This window comes from Peromyscus eremicus, chromosome 1 (genome assembly GCF_949786415.1).
Source record: "Peromyscus eremicus chromosome 1, PerEre_H2_v1, whole genome shotgun sequence".
Taxonomy (NCBI): Eukaryota; Metazoa; Chordata; class Mammalia; order Rodentia; family Cricetidae; genus Peromyscus; species Peromyscus eremicus.
The window spans coordinates 98849977-98871497 of record NC_081416.1 but is presented as its reverse complement, the minus strand read 5'-3'; the positions used below and the strand labels follow the sequence as shown (position 1 = coordinate 98871497).

General features: G+C 52.3%; 1 protein-coding gene across 1 annotated transcript in view; it reads left to right on the top strand.

Moving 5' to 3' along the window:
• Nucleotides 1–15483: 15483 nt before the first annotated feature.
• The window catches only part of Arap1 (ArfGAP with RhoGAP domain, ankyrin repeat and PH domain 1), a 37828-nt gene continuing 31790 nt past the window's right edge, over nucleotides 15484–21521 (top strand). Inside the window, exon 1 of the mRNA XM_059270289.1 lies at nucleotides 15484–16022. Within this exon, the coding sequence (XP_059126272.1) occupies nucleotides 15514–16022 (509 nt within the window). The 5' untranslated portion in view covers nucleotides 15484–15513. The remainder of the gene's footprint in view (nucleotides 16023–21521) is intronic.

Below are 21521 nucleotides of genomic sequence, written 5' to 3'. Positions count from 1 at the left end.
AAGACCCACTTATCTTCAGCCTCTCCATTCCGGGGGATCTTCTCAGGAAATGGCAGGTCTGGGTCTCTATTTCCTGGTGTCACTAGTTCTGGGTACCAAGACCCAGAGTCCCTTCCTCATGGGCAGGAGCTTTGGTTCCGCAGCTCTCCCCTCCTCGAGCAGTCAATGCTGGCCTTCAGCCCCTGGGGTACGGGATATGTTGTGCAGGTCCTACAACATAAGCACTGGTGACACTGATCTGTCCCCTGTGCCTGTGATCCTGTGGTCAGCTCTGTGCCCTCCCTCCCTCCTGTGGTCAGTGGCTTCCTGTTTCTACCCCATTTAGTCTCTCAGTCCCCTGGGTTTCGGGGGTGCAGCAGTCACAGGAGGATCTTCCTGGAGTCATGCCGTGGCACCTTGAGCCTCCCCCTTGCCCAGTACATGCCCTTGTAGGGACAGGAAGTCCCAGTCCCCAGGGAAGCAGTGCTATAACAGAGATGGGGCTAGGCCAATGCTCAGCTGCCCAGTGTAACACCCCGGCAGCCTCGGGTGGACGCGAACGCTAACTGGAGGGCTGGAGCAGAGGGACTGGGAACAGAAAGGGGGCAGTGAGGAGAGACCAGCTCTGCCTGATACATACCATGTTGGTCCAGTGAGCTCTAGGCTATGCTTCAGGGGAGGGAAAGGCAGGGACAGGAACATGGCTAGATAGGGTCCAGCCAAGGGCTGTGGCTCTGGTAGAGGCCTTAGGGGGCTGGGTTCCACCTCTAACAAAACCAGAAAGGCCTGGGAAAGTATTGAGGGGAGCGTGAATGAGAAGCCTGCTAGGGAGAGGAGTGGGCCCATCTCGGGGTCACTTTGGGGTAGGAGAGGAACCGTTCCTAGCACTTTGTCACATGACCTAAAACCAGCCTTTTGACTTTCAGCTTTCTGGATTTGAGAGACTTAAGGGAGTGACACCTTCTTCCTGTGTGACCTCCTTCTAGGGTGGGGCTTGGTCATGAGGGGGCCCTGGATAAAGTTTGAGGCTGTGATGGCTCACGTGATGCCTAAGGGGACAAACCAAGGGTCCCTGGAGTCTGGGGTTCACTCGCGGGCCTCTGTGCTTCCTTGTGGAGATTTAGCAGGTCCAGCATCACTGCAAGATGGAGCGGGAGGGGCCGAGTCTCCTTTTTTAGGCCAGATGGCCCCGGACAGTAGCAATTTCATATATGACAGTTCCGCTAGTTATATATATATATTGCTGGGTGTGGTGGTTCACTTCTGTAATTCCAGTACTCAGGAGGAATTTCAAGTTTGAGATCAGTCTGGCAAATATCAAATTCCAGGCCAGCCAGGGTTGCTTATGTAGAAGATTTGTCTCAAAATGACAACAATAAAAATTAAAAACAAAGAAAATCAAGTCTGACCGTGTTATAGTTAAAATCACGAAGGATGAGGTTGTGTTATATTTGGTACTGAGAACAAGCCGCCACAACTCTCCTTCTGTTTTTTTACTTTAAATGTATTAATTTATTTATTATGGTGTGTGCATGCACGCACGATGATACATGGGGGAGATACACACACCTCAAGGTGCATGTAGAGTTCAGACGACAACTTTACCCAATCAGCTCCCTCAATCCACCTTTACATGAGTTCCGAGGATGAAAATCATGTCACTGGGCTTTGCTAGACAAGCACCTTTACCTGCTGAGCCATCTTGCCTGCCCATTGTTTTTTTACTTTAATAAATAATATTTTTCAAGTGTATGTGTGTGTTTGTGAGTATGTCTATGCTTGTATGTATAAGTGTGGGTGCAACATATATGTGGAGGTTCAGAGGCAGCCTCGGGTGTTGCCCTCTCCTTCCACTGTATTTGAGAGGGTCTGTGTTGTTCACTACTGTGTACACCACGTTAGCTTCTAGGAATTTTCCAATCTTGCTTAGCAGTACTGGGATTACAGACGCATGCTACTGCTACACTTAGCTTTACATGGGTTCTGGGGATTTGAACTCAGGTCCTCACACTTATGTGATAAATGAGTCATCTCCCCAGCCCTCTGTCTGCTTTTGAGACCGGGTAGCTGAGACTGGACTCTAGCTCAAGCTGGCCTCCAACTCATGGTTCTCTTGACTCAGTTTACAGAGTACTTGGCTACCACGTCCACCCCTGAACTCAATTCTAGGGATTTAAAATACACACGTCATTGTTGGGGGTGTGGCTCTCTCGGTAGAATGCTTACCGAGCATGCTTGAGGTTCTGGGTGTCTTCAGCTCTCTGTACACTGGGCATGGTGGTGTATGGCTGTAATCCAACTCTTAGGTGGTGGAGACAGGATTTGAAGTTCAAGGCCACACAGTGAGTTTGAGGCCAGTCTAGGATACTGAGACCCTGTCTCAAAAAAAAAAAAAAAAAAAAAATGGAAAGCAAAGAAACCTGTCATCTTCATCTCCCCCGCTTTCCTCCTAAATGGAATCAAACCAAAGGCCCCAGTGTGCCAGGCAGTGCTCTACCTCTGGGCTCATCCCAGTTCCTGTTCTAATAGTAGAAGCAATAACACAATTTTAAAACCTTTGAACAACACAGACATGAGATTTTTCGAAAGTCTTTCAAGATGGTGATGAGGGGTGGGGTGTAGCCTGGTGGTAGAGCATTAGCCTAGTGTGAACAAGTTCCTGGGTTGAAATCCCAGCAGTACACACATGTGCACACATACATGGAAATGGAGGGGGGGCAAAGTTAATTACGACCGGGGATGGTCCACTGCCCTTTTGTCATTAGCATCCTCTGGCCATTGATAAAACTGTGGGTTAGGGGTTGGGGATTTAGCTCAGTGGTAGAGCGCTTACCTAGCAAGCACAAGGCCCTGGGTTCAGTCCTCAGCTCCAAAACAAACAAACAAACAAACAAACAAACCTGTGGGTTGGCATTGTAGTAGGGTGATGCTATAAGAAGGTGGTTAAACTCTTGTGCCTTGGGCTGGGGGTGTGGCACAGTGGCAGAGAGCTTGTCTAGCATTGCCAGTGCTCACCCAGCATTAGCAAGGCCCTGGGTTCAAACATCAAGCAGGGGTAAGATGCGTCAATTAGTAAAAATAAAATCATATTCAAAATGGTGTGCCTTTTGCCAGATCCTCTGTGTATGGATGCCCATGCTGTGGACTGTCCGAGGATTCCTGGTGGAGGGGCATGGGGAAAGCTAGGAGAGGACTGAGTCCCAGCCTGTCCTCTGTCGGCTGAGCTGTGTCCTGGTGTGGGGTCCCGGGGGTCCCGGGGGAAGAGGCACCTTTTCCTGATTTGTGTAAGGGCCCACCTGGTTACAGCAGTTCATTTGGAGTGGGGAACAATGGGGGTTCTGTGTGGGATGGAGCATGGAGTAACCGAGGTATAGGCCAGGTGGGGGTGAGTTCCACGTAGCAGAGGTGTCTGGAACAAAGCTCTTCAGAGAACATCATCAGAGATTGGGTTACAGGACTCATTGGTGGCTCAGAAACCTGAGAACGTTAGGGACTGTGGGTCTTTACCAGAACCCAGCTACAAACCCAAAGGCCAAGTCCAGTCAGGACCAGTCATGTCAGGACAGGGGACAGGAAGTGACTGCCTGAACTGCATAGCCTCTGCTGTGCATGTGGTGACAGTCATCTAGGTTCCTGGCTTCGGGCAGGGACAGAGACCATCACTTCATAGAGGGGAAACTGTGGCCTAGGATGGGATGGGATATACATAGGGTTTAAGACAGGCAGCAGAGTAAGGTTGGAATTAGGCTTGGATCCCCCTAGGAGGCACAACTGTACTCAGGACCCCCAGAAAAGAGGCTCCAGCCCAGATGGGACTGATAAGATGTTCTTGGAGCCCAAGAGAGTCAGCAGGGCAGACCCAGCTGGGAGGAGCACAGGAAGCCATAGCGGCCTTCATGAGACCTGCATGCCGCAGCCTGCAGTCCCTGAGGCAGGAAATAACTTCTTGGTCCAGGGGTCCATGTTGCTGTGCCCCCCCTCCCCACATGCCCTTGCTGCCTTGGCTCAGAGGGAGTTAGCTTGGCAGGGTGTGTGTGGGGGGGTCACTTCTGCACCCTCTGAGCTGGGAGCCCAGCCCCCACCCAGTTCCTCATAGCTACAGGAAGTATCTCCAAGGCTTCTTGCCTTCTAGTGGAAGCTCACAGTCCTGCGGACACACAGGAGAGCAGCTGGTGCCTAGGAGGGGGGCCATGCCATAGGTATTACCTGGCTACTGGACCAGGCATGGGTGGGGTGGGTGTTGGGCACGTCAGGGTTTTAGAGAAGTTGTGTGGAACTCTTGGGCAGTTGTGTGGGTGTTCTGGGGAAGTTGTGTGAGGATTCTGGGGCAGTTGTGTGGGGGTTCTGGGGCAGTTATGTGCACTTGAGTTGTTGATATGAGCATGGGTCCTACAGGCAGAAGGGCAGCTCTGCCCAGTAGCTGCGGGGTAAGCAGGAGGCCTTAGGCCTGGGAGGTAGGGAGGCAGGCAGAAGTGTGCTTATGGGGGGCTGTGGGGTGTGGTTTGTAGATCCAGGTGGGTGTGTGGTTGTGGTTCCTGTGGAGATAGATCTGAAGGGTTTCTTGAGGGCTGGGCATTGGGGGGTCCCTGTCCACCGGCATGGTTTGGGAGACCTGGAGTCTTGGGGCAAGCGTGGGACTGCTCAAGGGAGTGAGGGAAGGAGAGCTAGGGCCCCAGGTAGGCCTGGAGCTGCATTACCTTTCCCTTCTCTCCAGGGCTGGGTCTTGCCTTGAACCTGAAGCAGAGTCCTATGTAAGGAGGTAAAACAAGGCAGGTCACTGGGCCATAGGCCTCCCGAGCTTGGGGTGGGCGGGGCCAGGACTTTAAGGTTGCTCTGGCTGTCTGAGTCACTCTTGCAAATCCGAATGCAAAGAAGGCACGAGGAGGCCTTCAGAGGGGGCACACCCACAGGGCCAGCAGGGCTCACCAGTGGCCCCGCCGGCTGCTGCTGCCCAAACCTCTGGGGTGCCTCTCTTCATCCCCCCCTGGACTGTCTCGTCCCCAGTGTCCTCGGTCCTCTTCTGTAGGCTCCCTGGGCCCTGTACATTCGGTTCCCTTTGCATGGAACAGTGTCCTTCCTGTCTCCACCCGGCGAGGCCCAGGATAGGAGGGTTCTGGAAGCCTTCCTGCTTGCCTCACAGAGGCAGCCCGTTCTCCAAAGGCTCTGTGGGCTCCAGCAGGGGACTTGGGTAAGTGTCCACCTTACCCATATGGCGTGGGGTAGAAACCCCAGGTCTTGGGATCACTGTAAGGTCTAAGGGGACAGAGATGGGAATCTGGGAGGGGCTGGGGTGACAGCGGCATCTGGGAGAGGAAAAGAAGGCAAGGCTGTGAGCTACCTTACTGGGTTGGTGAAGTTGGTGTCACTAGTCAGTACTGGGTAGGCACACCAAGCAAGAGATGTTGAGCGGGGCCAGAAATGGACAATGAGTTCAAACTCCGCCTTGGGACTGGGCTGATAAGGTCGTTAAAAGGGTGAAAGCTTTGGCTCCCGCAAGAGGGAGTCAAGCCAGATCTGAGGAAGGACTGGCTGGCAAGGATTAAAGATTGCAGACAATTCTTTCTTCTGAAGTGGGACTAAGTTCCCTGAACTCTGCTATGGATGGTGGGGTTGGGAAGAGGGGCAGACTCGGGCCATCACAGAAGATGCTGAAGGCGCATACAGGCGGACCCTCACAGAGCAACCATGGAGAGCAGGCAGAAGCGTGGTGGCCAAGGGGCAGTTTGGGAGGACTTTCTGGAGGAGGTGGGCCAGCGTGGTTGATATACTCATTGTCAGCCAACTGTTTTGAGGGCTCCCCTATTTCAGGCTTGGGCTGATGTAGGAAATGACACAGGAGTTGTGGATGGGCCCAGAGCTTGAGGTATGTCACTGAGCATTTGGGCAAGTCACTTCCTCTCTGTGGTGTTTGTTTCTTCATCCATAAGTGGCAGGGCCCGACTGCAGCACATGACAGGCTTGAGGAGCCCTCGGGGCACAGAGAGCCCCGTCAGCTGTGGCAGGTGGCAGGTCTAGGGAGCAATACTGAAGGGAAGAGCCAAGGTGATGTGGGGCGGCTGTGCAGGCCTGGCTGGGTCTAGGGGTGTGAGGTGGGGCGGCTGTGCAGGCCTGGCTGGGTCTAGGGGTGTGGGGTGGGGCGGCTGTGCAGGCCTGGCTGGGTCTGGGGGTGTGGGGTGGGGTGGCTGTGCAGGCCTGGCTGGGTCTAGGGGTGTGGGGTGGGGCAGCTCTGCAGGCCTGGCTGGGTCTAGGGGTGTGGGGTGGACCCCTCACCTGTGGTGGTGCTCTTGTTGTATGATGATGCCTCCTCAGCAGGGGCTCTGGTTCACAGAGAGGCAGAGCAGAGCAGGGGAGGGCCGGGTGCTGAAGAACTCTACCATAGAGGCAGATGATGTTTTGGTGACATTTAAAGTCATATGATGTTTTGGTGCCACCTCAGAGAAGCCACCCTGACCTAGCCTGGTGAGGGCCCCAGGCTGTGGTTCCTGGGTGGCAGTGTTCCGCTTGAGGTTCCTGGAGGCTTCTGGGTTATGCTTCCAGCTCCTTGAATAGCACTGTCCACAAGGCTACCTGCACCCAGTCCCCAGGTCTCTGACCTTGGCCAGTGCCCTTTAGTGCAGGAATAGGAACTTGAGAGAGGCCAGACTCTTCTCAGGGAGAGCAGTCGGTTCCTGTTTCCCAGCCCTAGCCTGTCCAGCAATGAGTTTGACCATCACCATCCTCAGTCAGCTGACCTCAGTAGGTACTCTTTTGAGAGTACTCAGTAGGCAGCACTTTTGAGAGACAGCAAGCAGCATGGCTAAGAGAAGAGTGGAGAGCAGGGCTGAGGATGGAGGGCAGGGCTGAGGATGGAGAGCAGGGCTGAGAGTGGAGAGCAGGGCTGAGGATGGAGGGCAGGGCTGAGGATGGAGAGCAGGGCTGAGGATGGAGAGCAGGGCTGAGGATGGAGAGCTGCCTTGCCCAATAGACAGTGCAAGAGCAGGTTGGGAATATGATTCCATGATTCAAATGCTCGCTGTGCACGCCTAATGCCCTGAATTGAGACCTGCAGAACACAGGTAAAGAGCTGGTGACGTGGGCTGGTGACACGGCTCAGGTTCCTGCCCCCTAGTCTGACACCCTGAATTCGGGTTGCACACGGTGGAAGGAGAGAACAGACTCTTGAAAGTTGTTCTCTGAGTATGTACATGCGCACATGCATGTGTGCGTGTGCACACAAGTACAGTAAACAAACAAACCAACCTGGATGCAGTAGTGTATGTGTGTGTGCTGCCATGCTCCACCAGAGGATGGGAGGTAGAGACAGGAGAGTCTCCAGGAGTTTGTGGAGAGCGGTGGAAGTAGGCTAAGCTGCTAGCCTGGTGGGGAACAATGAGAGGCTGACTTAAGGTGGTAGGTAGGGACACATGCCCAGGGCTGCCCTCTGATCTCAACACATGCATCATGGCATGCATGTGCACATGCTCACACATGTGCGTGCACTCACAACATCACACACATGCATGAGAGAAAGAGTAGGCATATTGGCACACTTCTGTCAGCCCAGCACTCAGGAGCCTCAGTGGTAGAGGCCTTGCCTAGCATGTGCAAGGTCCTGGGTTTGATCCCATGCAAAACAAAACAAATACGAGCAGTAGATTTTAACATTTTTATTTTTGGAATATGAGTGTTTTGCCGGCATGTATGTACGTGTATTACTTGTGTGCCCTGGTGCCTGAGGAGACCAGAAGACCAGGGCATGGAGTTTCCTGGAACCGGAGCTGACAGGTGGTTGTGAGCCACCATTTGGGTGCTGGAAACTGAATCCAGGTCCTCTGTATGAGCAACACGTGCTCTTAACAGCTGAGTCATCTATCTAACCCCTGTTTTTAAATTTTTAAATATCATCATCATCACCACCACCATCATCACGGTCAGGTTGTTCTGTAGCCCAGGCTGGCTTCAGACTCACTGTGTACCCAAAGCTAGTGAATTCTTGATCCTCCTGCCTCTAGTTCGCATGTACTGGGATTCTAGGTGTGTGCTACCATTCCTGGATTCACGTTGCTTTAGTAGTGTTTTAAACCCAAGTAGCCCCCAATATTATTATTCATCATGTAATCAATAGCAAGACATTGAGATATTTTCATTCTTTTTCTCTTTCACTCTCTTCAGAATCCCATGTATTCAGAATTCAGTGCTCCTCATTCTGGGGGTCATGTTTCAAATGTTCAAAGGCACGTATGGCTGTGCCAGCTACTGCCCTGGCCAGGGCAGGCCTAGATATGTTGAGACGGCACCTTCCTGGCTGTGTGACTTTGGAAAGTCACTCCGCTTCCTTGTACTCTTGTTTTTATCTCAGAATCTCTGGAGGGTTGTTAGAGGGATATTTGTCCTTACAGGTCATGGTGAGGGATAATGAATTGAAGGGGAGAGACGCTAGGCAGAGGCATGCTGTTCGCCTTTTTTTTTTTTTTTTTTTTTAGATAAGGTTTCTCTATGTAGCCCTGGCTGTCCTGGAACTCACTCTGTAGCCCAGGCTGGCCTGGAACTCAGAGATCCGCCTGCCTCTGCCTTCTAAGTGCTGGGATTAAAGGCGTGCACTACCACTCCAGCTAGCCACTGTTTGTCTTTTTGAAGTCATCATTTGAGAGGTCTGCCCTTCAGGTCCACACTTTTACCCAGAGTACCGGTTACTTGACATTCGTTTTAGAGGCTGGAGAGACGGCTCATCGATTAAGAGCACCGGTTGCTCTTCCAGAAGACCCAGATTTGATTCCAAGCACCCACATAATGACTCACAACTGTCTGTGACTCCAGTCTCAGGAGACCTGACACCTTCTTCTTGCCTCCTTTGGCATCGCAGACATAGGGTGCACAGACATATATGCATGCAAAATACCTATACCCAGAAAATAAATAAAATCTTTAAAGTTTTGTCTTAACAATGCTCACTTTAAAATCCCAGCCCCAGGGAGACAGCTGCCCATAAAGTGCCACATAAGCAGGAGGACCTGGGTTCCATTCCTATTTACCTTAGCAAGCTCCAGGACACTTGGCTGCGGGGGGAGGGCAGGGACACAGTACAGAAGGATCCCCTGGGGCCCTGGCCAGCCAATATAGCCTAATTAGTGAGAGAGAGACCTTGTCTCAGAAAACAAGGTGGATGTCTCTTGAGGAGTGATCCTTGAGATTGACCCCTGACCTTCACACACCACGACATGCACTTACACCAGCACCCACAGAGGCCATGCTCTCGTACAAACACCCACATAAAGTACCATGTTGTGTTTTGTTTTGTTTTGTTTTGTTTTGTTTGTGGGAGGTGTTATTTTGTTTGATTTTTGAGACAGGGTCTAACTATGTAGCCCAGGCTGGCCTGGTACTTGCCTTGTTGTCCAAGGTGGCCCTCTGTTTACAGCAGTTCTCCTGCCTCAGCCTCCCAAGTCCTGGGATCCAGATGTGCATCACCACACCTGGCTCTGTTCTCAGCAGTGACAGTGGTAGAGTCCACTTACTGTAAATAAATGCTCATGAGTGTTCCCAAAGCCATCGTGCAGAGCCCAGCAGTTACTGAGACACTCCTGCCCTGACTTTGCTTTGGGCCCCAGGGAGGGGGGTCTGTGTATTCCATTGTGATCATGACCCCCACCTGGTAGAACCTCGGCCTTCTGAGGCTAACCTGCTCTCTCCTCCCCTGGGAATCCCCTACTGGCTCATTTTCCTCAGCCCTTTCTAATCTCATGTCCTTGTCCCCGTTGTGCCCCACCTCTGTCTCAGCCTGTTCCGTGGTCCCCAGATTTGTGGAGAGTCTTGTGTCCCCGGCTCTCCTGTCAGGAAAGCATCTTGCCCAAGGAGCACATCCCCCCCCCCCCCCCCCCCCCCGTCATCCCGCCCCGTCACCCTCCCACCCCACCCCACCCTGTGCCTCCCTCCCTGGTGCAGTCTCTTAGTCTCTTAGTAAGACTCCCCTGTAGGAGTCCTACCACTGGGGGGTTCCAACCAGGGAGCCAGTAACCCCGAGCCCCTTAGTAACTGCATGTCTCACCTCTTGCGGTACCTCACCATTCCAAACCACACCCTCTCCTGGAAGGACTTTCTGGGGTCTGGCTCCGTGGCAGTGTCCTGGTACCCTGGAACCCTCTCTCTGCCTGCTCTTTCTCCCTCTCTGTTCACCTCCTCCCTGTCTCTCTCTCTTCCCCTGCCTTTGGTTTGCCCCACCCTTCTCCTCTCCCTTTCCCAGTCCTCTCTCTCCTCCTCCTAGCATCACTTCCCTCATGAATTTTCTCCCACACCTCTTTCCCTGCAGCGTCCACCTCAGAGCACCATGAGGAGCCTTTGGGAATAGGAACAACCTCTCCAGAGGCCCGGGTGAACGTGGTGGCCGGTAAGTGGGGAGCTGGGGTCCTGAGGTGGGAGTTTCATGGAGGCTGAAACCTGGGGTTTTATATTTTGTTTGGGGAGCTGAATTTGTGGTCAGAAGATGAAGCCTGAGAACTCAGTAAAGCCTCCCCAAGGGGCTCTGAGAGGAGAGGACCAGGCCCCAGGCTGGTTTGCTGGGTGCCAACTGATTGGTGTTTCCTCCTTGCTCGTTGAGTTTTGATCTCTTTCTCATTCCCGAGTGCTCTTAATGATGATCATAGCCCTCTCCTCCTTTAATTTGTTTTTTTTTTTTTGGGGGGGGGAAGGGGGACAGGGTTTCTCTGTGTAGCCCTGGCTGTCCTGTAACTCACTTTGTAGACCAGGCTGGTCTTGAACTCACAGAGATCTGCCTGCCCTTGCTTCCTGAGTGCTGGGATTAAAGGCGTGCACCACCATCTCCCGGCTTTTAAATGCTTATTTTGTTTGTGTGTGTCGCAGCATGTATACGGAGGTCAGAGGACACCTTGCAGGAGTCTCTTGTGCCTTCCACCCTAGGGACTGAATGCAACACCGTTATCCACTGTGCCCCACATTCTCTTGAAATAGAATTCATTTTGTGGGGTTTGTGGCACAGAATCAAAAAGAAGGATCTGGAAGGGTCCTGTCTCCCCAGCTGCCATGTATCCGCTAATGTAGCTTCTTGTTTGTCTACTCAGATGTGTGTGTTCATATTTTTTGTTCGTTTTGCTTTTGTTTTTCTTTAGCCCAGATGTTTATATAATGATGCTCTGCACCTTGCTTTTCTGATTGAACATACATCTTTTGGTTTGTTTGTTTGGTTTTTGAGACAGGGTTTCTCTGTGTAGCCCTGGCTGTCCTGGAACTCATTCTGTAGACCAGGCTGGCCTCTAACTCACAGAGATCCACCTACCTCTGCCTCCCGAGTGCTGGGAATATACATCTTTAACATCAGTTTATATAAACTTTAGAGCCTAGCCTACTTTCAGTTTGGAAATTGCAACCCCGGAAGACGTCACTTCTTATACTGTTATGCTGTTGAGGGCCGTTGTACCCAAGAACTCCAAGGGCATTTGTTTATGTCTTTCTATTGAATGACTTTTTCTTTTAAAACTCACATAACTGAACATTAGGTGACAGAGTATATAAAATGAATCACCTTCTTCCACACCAAAGTAGTTTTCCAGGGAGGCTGAAGTTTTGTGTTCAAGTCCATTCTAGGATTCGGAAGGGGGAGTGGAGGCGGGCGGGCGGGCTGAACAATTATACGGTTAGTTAATTTTTCAAAAATTAGACATTCTTGTGTTCTTTTCCCCCAGAAGATCATCCAAATGACACAAGCTTTAGGCCCTGTGAGCTGTGTTTCTGTCCCTGTTCCCTCATGACCCCTCAGCCCTTAACTTCTTTCATTTGAGGAGATCTCTGGTGTGGCCTTGCCTCCTGTCTCTGTGGAGACACATCTAAGCATTTAACTAAGTACCACACTCATCCTGGCATTCAACTTGCCATTACTGTTGCTGGCTTTTCTTGTTTGGAAAAGGCAGGATGTTACAATCCTGTTCTGGACATTTTCTTGCTCCTGTAACAGGGTCATTCATGGCAGTGTAGAAGGACCTTCCTCCTTTTCACAGTCCATTGCATGACTACCCCATAATTTAGTCATCCATTTCCCAACTGACGGACATTCCGGTTATTTCCATCTTCTGTAATCCACACAGTTTGGTAGGTGATAACCATTTATAGACCCTGCTTTGGATGGGTGCCAGTAACACTGCAGGACAAATGCCTGTATTCGTGTTTTGACCCAGAGTCACTAGGTCAAAGGGTAGCGGCAGAGGGGCTCTCCTAGTGACTGTGACATTGTGCTCCCTGAAGGCACCCCTGCCATCAGGGAGGAGGTGCCCTACCCCAGTGTGCTTTCAGGTTGTTTGTGTTGGCACTGTGATGGACGGAAGGCAGGGTTGTACTTCTGTGTTCTGTTGAGTCCCTTGACCTGTGTTTAAAGACTGTGTGTGTTTTCCTTCCTCTGAACTTCTCTGTTCAGATTACCCCCCACCCCCACCCCCTTCTCGCTCTTGGTGTCTGTTGCTGTGATAAACACCATGACCAAGAGCAACTTGGGAAAGAAAGGTTTGTTTTATCTGATAGCTTACATCATGAAGGGAAGTCAGGGCAGGAACTCAAGGCAACAACCTGGAGGCAGGAGCTGATGCAGAGGCCATGGAGGGGGGCTGCTTACCGGCTTGTTCCCCATGGTTTGCTCAGCCTGCTTTCTAATAAAACCCAGCAGCTCTGGAGTGGCACTGCTCACAGTGGCCTGGGCCCTCTCCCCTCAATCATTCATCAAGAAAATGTCCCGCAGACTTGCCCACAGGCCAACCGATGGAGGCAGTTCCTCATTTGACATCCCTCTTCTCAGTGACTCTAGCTTGTGTCAAGGTGATAAAAAACTGAAAAATGTGCTCACACTCGTGTGCCTGCCTGCCCACTTGTTCTCTCTCTCTCCCTCCCCTTTTTCATGTGCCTGGTGCTTAAAGAGTCCAGAAAAAGGTGTCGGCTCCCCAGGGACTGGAGTTACAGACCACTGAGAGCCACCATGTGGGTGCTGGGAATCAAACCTGGGGCCTTTGGAAGAGCAACCAGTTCTCTTAGTCACCGAGTGAGCTCTCCAGCCCCACATCCAGGCCTTTTTAAAAAAAGATCCCTCAGTAACACCTCAGACTTTTAGTCGTTTTTCTACCTGCCCGCCTTCTTGTGTGAGGAAGTTTTTAACCCTTGCTGGGACCTTCTGTCCCTCACTGTCTCCTCTTCCTTGAGGGGATCAGCCCAGCACCCCGGCCTCCGGCTGTGTCACACCATACCAAGGTGTGTATGCTTCTCATGTTCGTTCTTGTTTTTTCTGTTCTGTGAGACTCTTGTGAGTATTTCATCCCGGTTCCTACCTGGTTTCTGCACAGAAATAGGGGTTTCTATTGTGTTAACTTTGAACCCAGTGATCGTCCTGAACACTTCTATTAGTGTTAATAACAGTGTCTCAGTTAGACTGCTTGGACGCCCATCTCAAAACTCAAATTGGTAACTATGGATAGTTTATCTGTCCTGATGTGTGTGCGTGCGTGTGTGTGTGTGCGTGCGTGCGTGCGTGCGTGCGTGCGTGCGTGTGTGTGTGTGTGTATTTTTTTTTTGAAGACAGGGTTTCTCTGTGTAGTCCTGGCTGTCCTTGTAGCCCAGGCTGGCCTCGAACTCAGAGATCTGCCTGCCTCTGCCTCCTGAGCACTGGGATCAAAGGCATGAGGCCGCCACCGCCCAGCCTGATTTATATTTTCAAACCTCTTTCTTATCTGTGATGCCTAGAACTCTCAGAGCAATGCAGATAATAAACACACTAATGAAGTGGATATCTCTGTCTTGTTCCTGACTGTAATGGGAATTGTTTTCAAAGCTTTATTTGTATTTATGTCTGTATGTGTGTGTTCCTGGTTACTGGTATGTGCACCACATGCATGCAGGTGCCTTCAGAGGCCAGAAAAGGACACTGGGTCCCCTGGAAGTAGAGTTACAGGTGGTTGTAAGCCATCCAACATGGTTGTTGGTAACCTCTGAGCCATGTCTCCAGCCCCTGTAATTGGAATTTTGTATTATTTTGTGGATATATAAGGTTTGTTTAAGGAAGTATCAGTCTATTAAGTAAGCTCAGTGCTGAATGCTACTGTCGCCTCTTCTGTGCTGTGGGGTGACCAGGTGGCTGTGCCCTTTGGATCTGTTAGTCGTCTCTTCCTCTCTTCCTTGGACTCTCAGCAACTCAGAGGCTCCTGAGTTCTTGATATGTGTGTGTGGAGGTTCCCGTTGTTCAGTGCCATCTTGGTGTGTGTGTGTGTGTGTGTGTGTGTGTGTGTGTGTGTGTGGTTCCCGTTGTCCAGTGCCATCTTGGTGTGTGTGTGTGTGGGTTCCCGTTGTCCAGTGCCATCTTGGTGTGTATGTGTGTGGGGGGTTCCCATTGTCCAGTGCCATCTTGGTGTGTGTGTGTGTGTGTGTGTGTGTGTGTGTGTGTGGTTCCCATTGTCCAGTGCCATCTTGGTGTGTGTGTGTGTGTGTGTGTGTGTGTGTGTGTGTGTGTGGTTCCCATTGTCCAATGCCATCTTGGTGTGTGTGTGTGTGTGTGTGTGTGTGTGTGTGTGTGTGTGTGGTTCCCATTGTCCAGTGCCAGGCTGTTTTGATGACTAAGTCAATAAACAAATGAATGCTCTCTCTCTCTCTCTCTCTCTCTCTCTCTCTCTCTCTCTCTCTGCTTTGGTGGCAGGGGAGGGGCTTGCACAGAAGGCCAGGAGGCTGTGTGATGTGGGCTTTTCCCCCTCAGGAGCTTTTCTTCAGGGACATGGACAGAGGTGGAGCATGCCGAGACCAGCCGTGGTGCCCTTTGACCCCACATGCTCACTGAGCCTCCAAACCTGGTCCTCCCCTGGGGGGACGTGCCTCAGAGGGATTAGGCCCTGTAGTCTTGAAGAAACAGTGGGGATGGAGTGTCTTGTCCAGGACCAACCATGCCGTTTTCCAGTCTCAGAGCGGTAGCTGAACCTGTAGGTTGGGGGTATGATGGCTGCAGAGGATATGATATGCTAAGGAACCTTGAACTAGATGTTAGGGTCACAGGCACCCTCGGAGGTGGAAAACCAGGCCATTCAGTCAGGCCTAGTGTATGGGCACAGTGTGGATGTGCAAGAATAAAACTCAAATTGGATATGGTGCATACCTGTAATCCCAGTGCTCAGAAAGCTGAGACAGGAGGATTAATTTAAGTTTCAGGCTAGCCTGGGCTATATAGTGAGTTTAGGACTCAAGGCCAGAGCCAAAGAGGCACAAGGTGAAACCCTGTCTCAAAGCACCAAGAATAAAAGAATAGAGTTTGAGTTCCTGGCATGAGGGGGGTCTGGGGCTTTCGGATTTCAGCATTCAAGGCTTTCATCTTTTGAGGATTGCAGTTTCTGGGATTTAGGGGCTTTAGATTTTGATTTTTTAGAATTCTGTATTTGAGATTATGACGTTCAGGCTTGTGACTGGCACGTCATGGATGTTCACAGAGGGACATTGCTGGCCATGGCTGCTGGGTTGCTGTGCCCCTCACCCATGACCTCTTATTTCAGGTCTGAGCCTGGCCCTGGGCCTCTGCTGCCAGAAGCCATGGCAGAAAGCAGCGATGCCGCTCTGTCGGTAGCTGAGTGGCTTCGGGCGCTGCACCTGGAGCAGTACACGGCCCTCTTTGAGCAGCATGGACTGGTGTGGACCACCGAATGCCAAGGCCTCAGTGATACCATCCTGTTGGACATGGGCATGCACCTCCCTGGCCACCGCCGCCGAATCCTGGCTGGTCTGCTCCGTGCCCATGCACCCCCCGCCCCCGTGCCTCGCCCTGCCCCGCGGCCTGTGCCCATGAAGCGGCACATCTTCCGTTCACCGCCTGTGCCCGTCACTCCGCCTGAACCGCCGCCCACGGCTGGAGAGGATGAGGTGCTGCCTGCGGCCCCGCCTATTCCACCCCGAAGGAGCTGTCTCGCACCTGCCTGCTTCACTCACCCATCCACAGCTTCCGCGGACCCTGTGCTGCCCCCACTGCCTGCCAAGCGGCACTCCATAGAACCAAGTGTTCCTCCTGTACCTCCTCGTACTGGACCCCCCTACCCCCAGACCAGGTGAGTGCTACATCCCTGCTGGTGCGTGGAAGGTCCTAGAGTGCAGAAGGAGCCAGGGCTGGAGGAGTGACTCTCTGACTGCTGTTCAGGACACAAGCTTAGAGCGTAGGGAGCAGGGCCAGGGTTAGGGCAGGCAGGGCAGAGTGGGGTGAGGTGTGGGCCCGAGGATGGCCGGGGCTTGAGGACGCCTGGATATATGCAGAGAGGGTAGGGGAGCCACAGTGGCCCCCCCAGGTGTCTATCCCAACAAATGGGTGGTGCCGCCATCACGGAGGTTGCCCCAGTAACCGAAGAAAGTTTGGGAGGCGTCTGAGTTCGCTGGAGCACCTGGCCTGTGAGATGCTGTGGGGGATCAGGGTGTATGTACCCTCGCACTAGGAGGTGATGTGTGCTGGGATGATGGCTCAGGTGTGGGAGTGGGGGTGCTTCTGTCTGCCATATTACGCCCCTACCCAGGCTGTGGTGGACAAATCTCACCAAATCCTAAGACCTCTCTGAGCCTCTGCCTGCTTACTCTCCCTCCTCTTCAGAATTCCTTCTCCTCTCCCTGGCTCCTCTCCTCGTTTTCCTGAGCTTTTTCCTCTTTCCGTGGACATCCCACTTACTCTTCCTTCCAGCTGTTTGCTCGGTGCCAACGGAGAAGCCTCTAAAGACAGGGAAGCTGTATGTTCGGGAGTAATGGCATTCTGACATTCCGCTGGGTTTTTTGAAGGGATGTACTGAGAGAGGTCTCTTGTCCTTCTCACGGCTGGACAGTGTTGGGGGATCCTGTTGATCCCTTCAGCAATCCTTCTATGGAGGGTGGGGATTGTGTTCTGATTTCAAGCTGGGTAAGTGAGACTTAGGGCATGGAGGGAGGGACTAGCTGGGTCCATGCAGAAACTCATTGCGGGGTGGGCAGTCCTGTGGGGCAAGTCTGGAGGTTTTCTCCACTTAGAGAGGAGCACTGAGTCAGGGGACCTTCTGGACCAAGCCAGGTCTAAGGTTATGAGTTTTAATGGATGGAAATTAGAGATTTCGTGGGCTGGAGGTTCACGGTTCTTGGTGCTACTGCCCCCTCCAGTGGCCATTCTCCTGCACGCAGGAGAAACATTTATTTGAGAGAGGGCCGTGGCCGAGTCAGAATTGTTGGAATTTAGAGTACCCTAAACTCACCATTCCACATCCCTCATCTCCTTCCTTCTCCCCAACCAGGGTCACCCTCTGGAGATGTTTTAGGAAGGGAGAGGTCTTCAGAAGAGGCCGATGGAAGGAATTCAGATGGGATAGGATTTTAGGCTATAGACCAAGGTGTAAGCCAATCAGGAAAAGCAAGGATGGGTTCCTGCCCTCTGCCCCTCGGGACCTGGTGCCCTGTCTGAACTATCTGGGCCTTCCTTACATGGTTCTCCTGACACTTATATCTGTTCGGGGAACTTGCAGGGTAGAATAAAAACCATATCCACAGCCCAGGGCCCCAGGAGACAAGGTCCTAATCTCAGAGCTACAGTCTGAACATAGGTACTTGGGGAAGTTAAGGCCCCTCAGTAAAACATCTGGCCCCTCAGTAGGCATGAGGTGGGAGGGTCATAAAATGGTGTAGTACTTGCAAGGAACCTGTGTGCATTCTCCGTGCTTTTTGCTTTTTTTTTTTTTTTTTTTTTTTGTTCTTCTGTGCTTTAGGGATCGAACTCAGGGCCATGCACATGCTAGGCAAGCACTCTACTGCTGACCCATGTCCCCAGCCCCATTCCTTTACTGCAGATCACCTTGACGTCACTTACAGCGCCAATACACCGTAAATGCTGTGTAGATAACTCTCATACTGGATTGGTTAGGGAATGGGGACAAGGGGAAAAATCTACATGTTCTCAAATAGATGTGGATTTGCTTCACATATTTTAGTTGGCAGTTTATTGGATCTATGGATGTGGAACCATAGGTTGCAAAGAACCTTCTTTGATCCCCACAGTCTGGAACCATTCCTCAGGGCAGAGTGGTGCTAGTCCTGGCGTCCTGTGCCCTGGAGATGTAGCATTAGGAGTCATGGGCATCTGTAGTCCTCAGCTCATGGATATACAAAGTCTTTAGGTTTTTATTTATTCATTTATTTTTTTTTATGTGTGTGTGGGTATTTTGCCTGTTTGCCTGTCTGTACACTGCATGTATAGGTATACATATGCACATTAGGCCCGCTGTCGGGGTGGTTAACGTGTCTGTGTACTTGCATCTTTGTGCTGGATCTGCGGGGAGCCATGCTTGATCCTGATAGGTACAGGATCTGTGCAGTTTCAACGGTGACAGCCCCTGCGTGTGTGAGCTCATCGGGGCTGAATAGACATATACACGTGCCCACGGCTACTGCTGCTGTGGGGGTTGCCGTGCCGGGCTGTATTATTAGTAGCGTGCAGATGCTGTTTGGGTAAGTGAGTTGGCACATTTATTGTTTGTGTACTGGCAAGTGTGAGTCACTGTGCACATATGTGTGTGCACATGCTGCCAAGAGCCTGAGCTCTTAGAATGTCAGCTCTCCTAGAGCCCTGGGATCGTTGTCAGTTTCCTTTACTGTCAAATCCTCTGGCAGGGCTGGGGATCTAATAGGCCCTTTGTACACGTCCTGGGGGTGAAAGGTCAGTGCTGCCAGGAGCTTTCATGCTGCAGGTGCTGAGCTTGGGTGCCTGGAGATGAAGTGAGCAGGCCTCAGCCCGTACTGGCTGTGGATCTAAAGGACCCTGAGCTTATCACTTCAACCCTTTGCCCCAATCCATGTCATACCACCCGTTGTGGGAAGGAGACACCTTCAGAGGGGCTGATGGACAAACTAAGAAGCTGATAGGATCCAAGGCCACAGACAAAGGTGTAAGCAAACCAGAAAACCAGCAAGGATGGAGCTTTCTGCCTGGCCAGGTTGAGGGCTTTCAGAGCCAGGCTTACATGTGGCATGGGAAGACCCCACTTCACCTCCGAGTCTGTGATACAGTCTGGCATTTCAGCCTGTGGCCATGAACTGGCTGAGGGAGTCTGGGGCTCAAAGATACCCCACCCTGGAGGAGACCCAACATTCAGATCCTGCCTCCTGGCCTTGTCCCTGTCCACTCAGCTTCAGGTGTCAGAGACAAACCCTCTGAACTTGCTTCTCAGGGGTCATAGAGGAATCGCTTCTGATTAAGGGTCCCAGAGGCACTCCACACAGCCCCTTCCAACTCTCTGTGGGTCTCGGCTTCCTCCTCTGGGACTTGGATGCCTTGAGATATTTGGGGGGAAGGAAGTATTTGCCCAGAGTGGGCAGCTACCAGGCTGGAGTCATACCTTGGAAGGTTTCCCTTCTGTGCTGTGAGTGCCTTGCAGTCTAGCCAATCGTTAGCCTTTCTGGGGCTGATCACCTGTTGCTAGGGCAGAAACCGATCCCTTTGGAGAGCCTGTTTTGCAGCCTCCTTGGGCGTCCTTCAACGGGTGGGGACTGGGAAATCCACCATAAGGGCTAGCTAGAATCAGGGTTTCCTGGACATTCACCCTGTGAGGCCTCAGGGGACCAACAGATGGGGCTAATTGCCCCATTTTAGTTTAGACGGTACTGGTGTGGCCCAAGGGGTGGGGAGGAAGTACTTGCCCCAGGGTATTATGGGTGACTTTTCTCTCTCTTAGTGTTTTCAGGAAGTGTGTTGGCCCAGGCTGAAGGGGGTGGGGATAGGAGAGGCGGAGAGCAGGAAGCAAAGACTACGGCTGGACACACACACACACACACACACACACACACACACACACACTCACACTCTCTCTCAGCAGATTTATGATTATATTCAGAAACACACACACACTTAGAGAAGTGATCTACACACATTCAGAGACACCACCTATAGGTGTGCGAAGACATACCTGGGGCTCACACCTGCAAGGGAACAGGACTTAGGCACAGCTGGCAGCAATAGGGACTCGGCCACAAGACCAGCCCGGGCCCACATGGGCTTCCAGGGGCAGACACAGGCCACCTCGGCAGGCTCCCATCCACCTGGCTGGAGCCTCAGGAGATCTTAGGCCCAGGATTCAGCAGGCCTCTGAGGGTGAGTGAGGTGCAGCCCTGGCCAGGATGTTGGACAGGTGGGAGGGCTGGGAGTCCCTCTCTGGCTGCCGCTCTGAGCTGCTTTCCCAGCGTGCTCTGGTGCCCCTTGGTTTGCTCAGAGTTTTCTTTTACTTTCTCCACTGCTCCAGCTGTTTTACTGCCCCTTTTTTAACACCCCTCCCCCTCCTCTTTCCTTCTCTCCGGGTTTTCAGGTCAGTGTCTCCCGGTCAGCCTCTCCTGGATCTACTAGGGACTCCAGTACCTGTTTCCTTTGTCGGACCGCCACACCGACTGTGGTCGTGTGTGTGTGTGTGTGTGTGTGTGTGTGTGTGTGTGTGTGTAAGAGGAGTCTCTGCTCTTTGGGCCTCTGGTGCCCACCCATTCTATTCTGTCACCAATTTCCAGTTCCCTGCACCATCAAGAAATTCCCTTGGGGAGATTTAGGTGAGCTTGTGCACTGTCAGACTCAAGACTACTTGCTGTGCATCTAAACCCCTTACCCCCAGCCCGAGGTGACAGGGATCTACCTGCCGAGGACTGGCATTTTATTTGTGTGGGTCCTCCCCTGCTTGCCAGGGTTGTTAATTGGTGGGTACATGTTGATTATGAGGTTGACCTTCCCTCTTTCCAGTTATGAGAAATCCCCAATGAACCCAGCACCCTTTGGGTCAGAGGAGGGTCCTGGAACTGTCTGAAAGCTCCCCAGGGGCTGACCTGTTCTTCTTGTCCCCAGGGAGAAAGTAGGACTAGACCCAGGAGGTGCAGAGAGCAGAATGGTGTATGATGCTGCCTGCCTCCTGTCCACCACAACAGGACTGGTCTGTGAGGCAGCTCGGCAGGAGTCAGACAGGGGAGTGTGTGGAGGGCCGAGTGGGCTGTGTGAACTAAAGGGGGGAATGTTTGGGTGGGTTTCCTGGAGGGAGAAGTGTGTTTTAAGCATAAGGGAATTGGTTTGTGGTCATTCATTGTAGAAAGCCCCAGCAGTGGCCTGGCCCACAGTGGTGCTTAGCAAAAGGAGCCCCTGGCCCAGGAAGAAGTGCCCTGGGCTGTGGGGCCTTGGTTGTGTGCTGAACTCTAACTGGGTGCCGTTGAAGGGTGGACTGTGGGCCTTTCCAGAGCAGGATGCTGGCAGGGTGGCTGTTCAGGGCAGCCCCTTTGTGTTCAGTGACATGTAGGCCACAGACCTCCGTTCTAGCAAAGGGAGCCTGACAAGAACTTTGCGCATTGTGGCCTGGGCAGAAGTGAGTAGGACAGAGGCAGGGCTTTGCAGCTGCAGCAGCCCCAAGGTGGAGGAGGAAGGACAGAATTGGCATGGAGGAAGCAAGGAGTGCAGGACCGGGACCCAGCTGCTGAGGAGGAAGTGGGCAGCTGGGAAAGTTTACCACTGGAAGGGGACACCGGGAAAGACTGATGTCTCCAGATCACTGGGCCTGGCCTCCTCTTGCAGCTGTGCTGGTGAG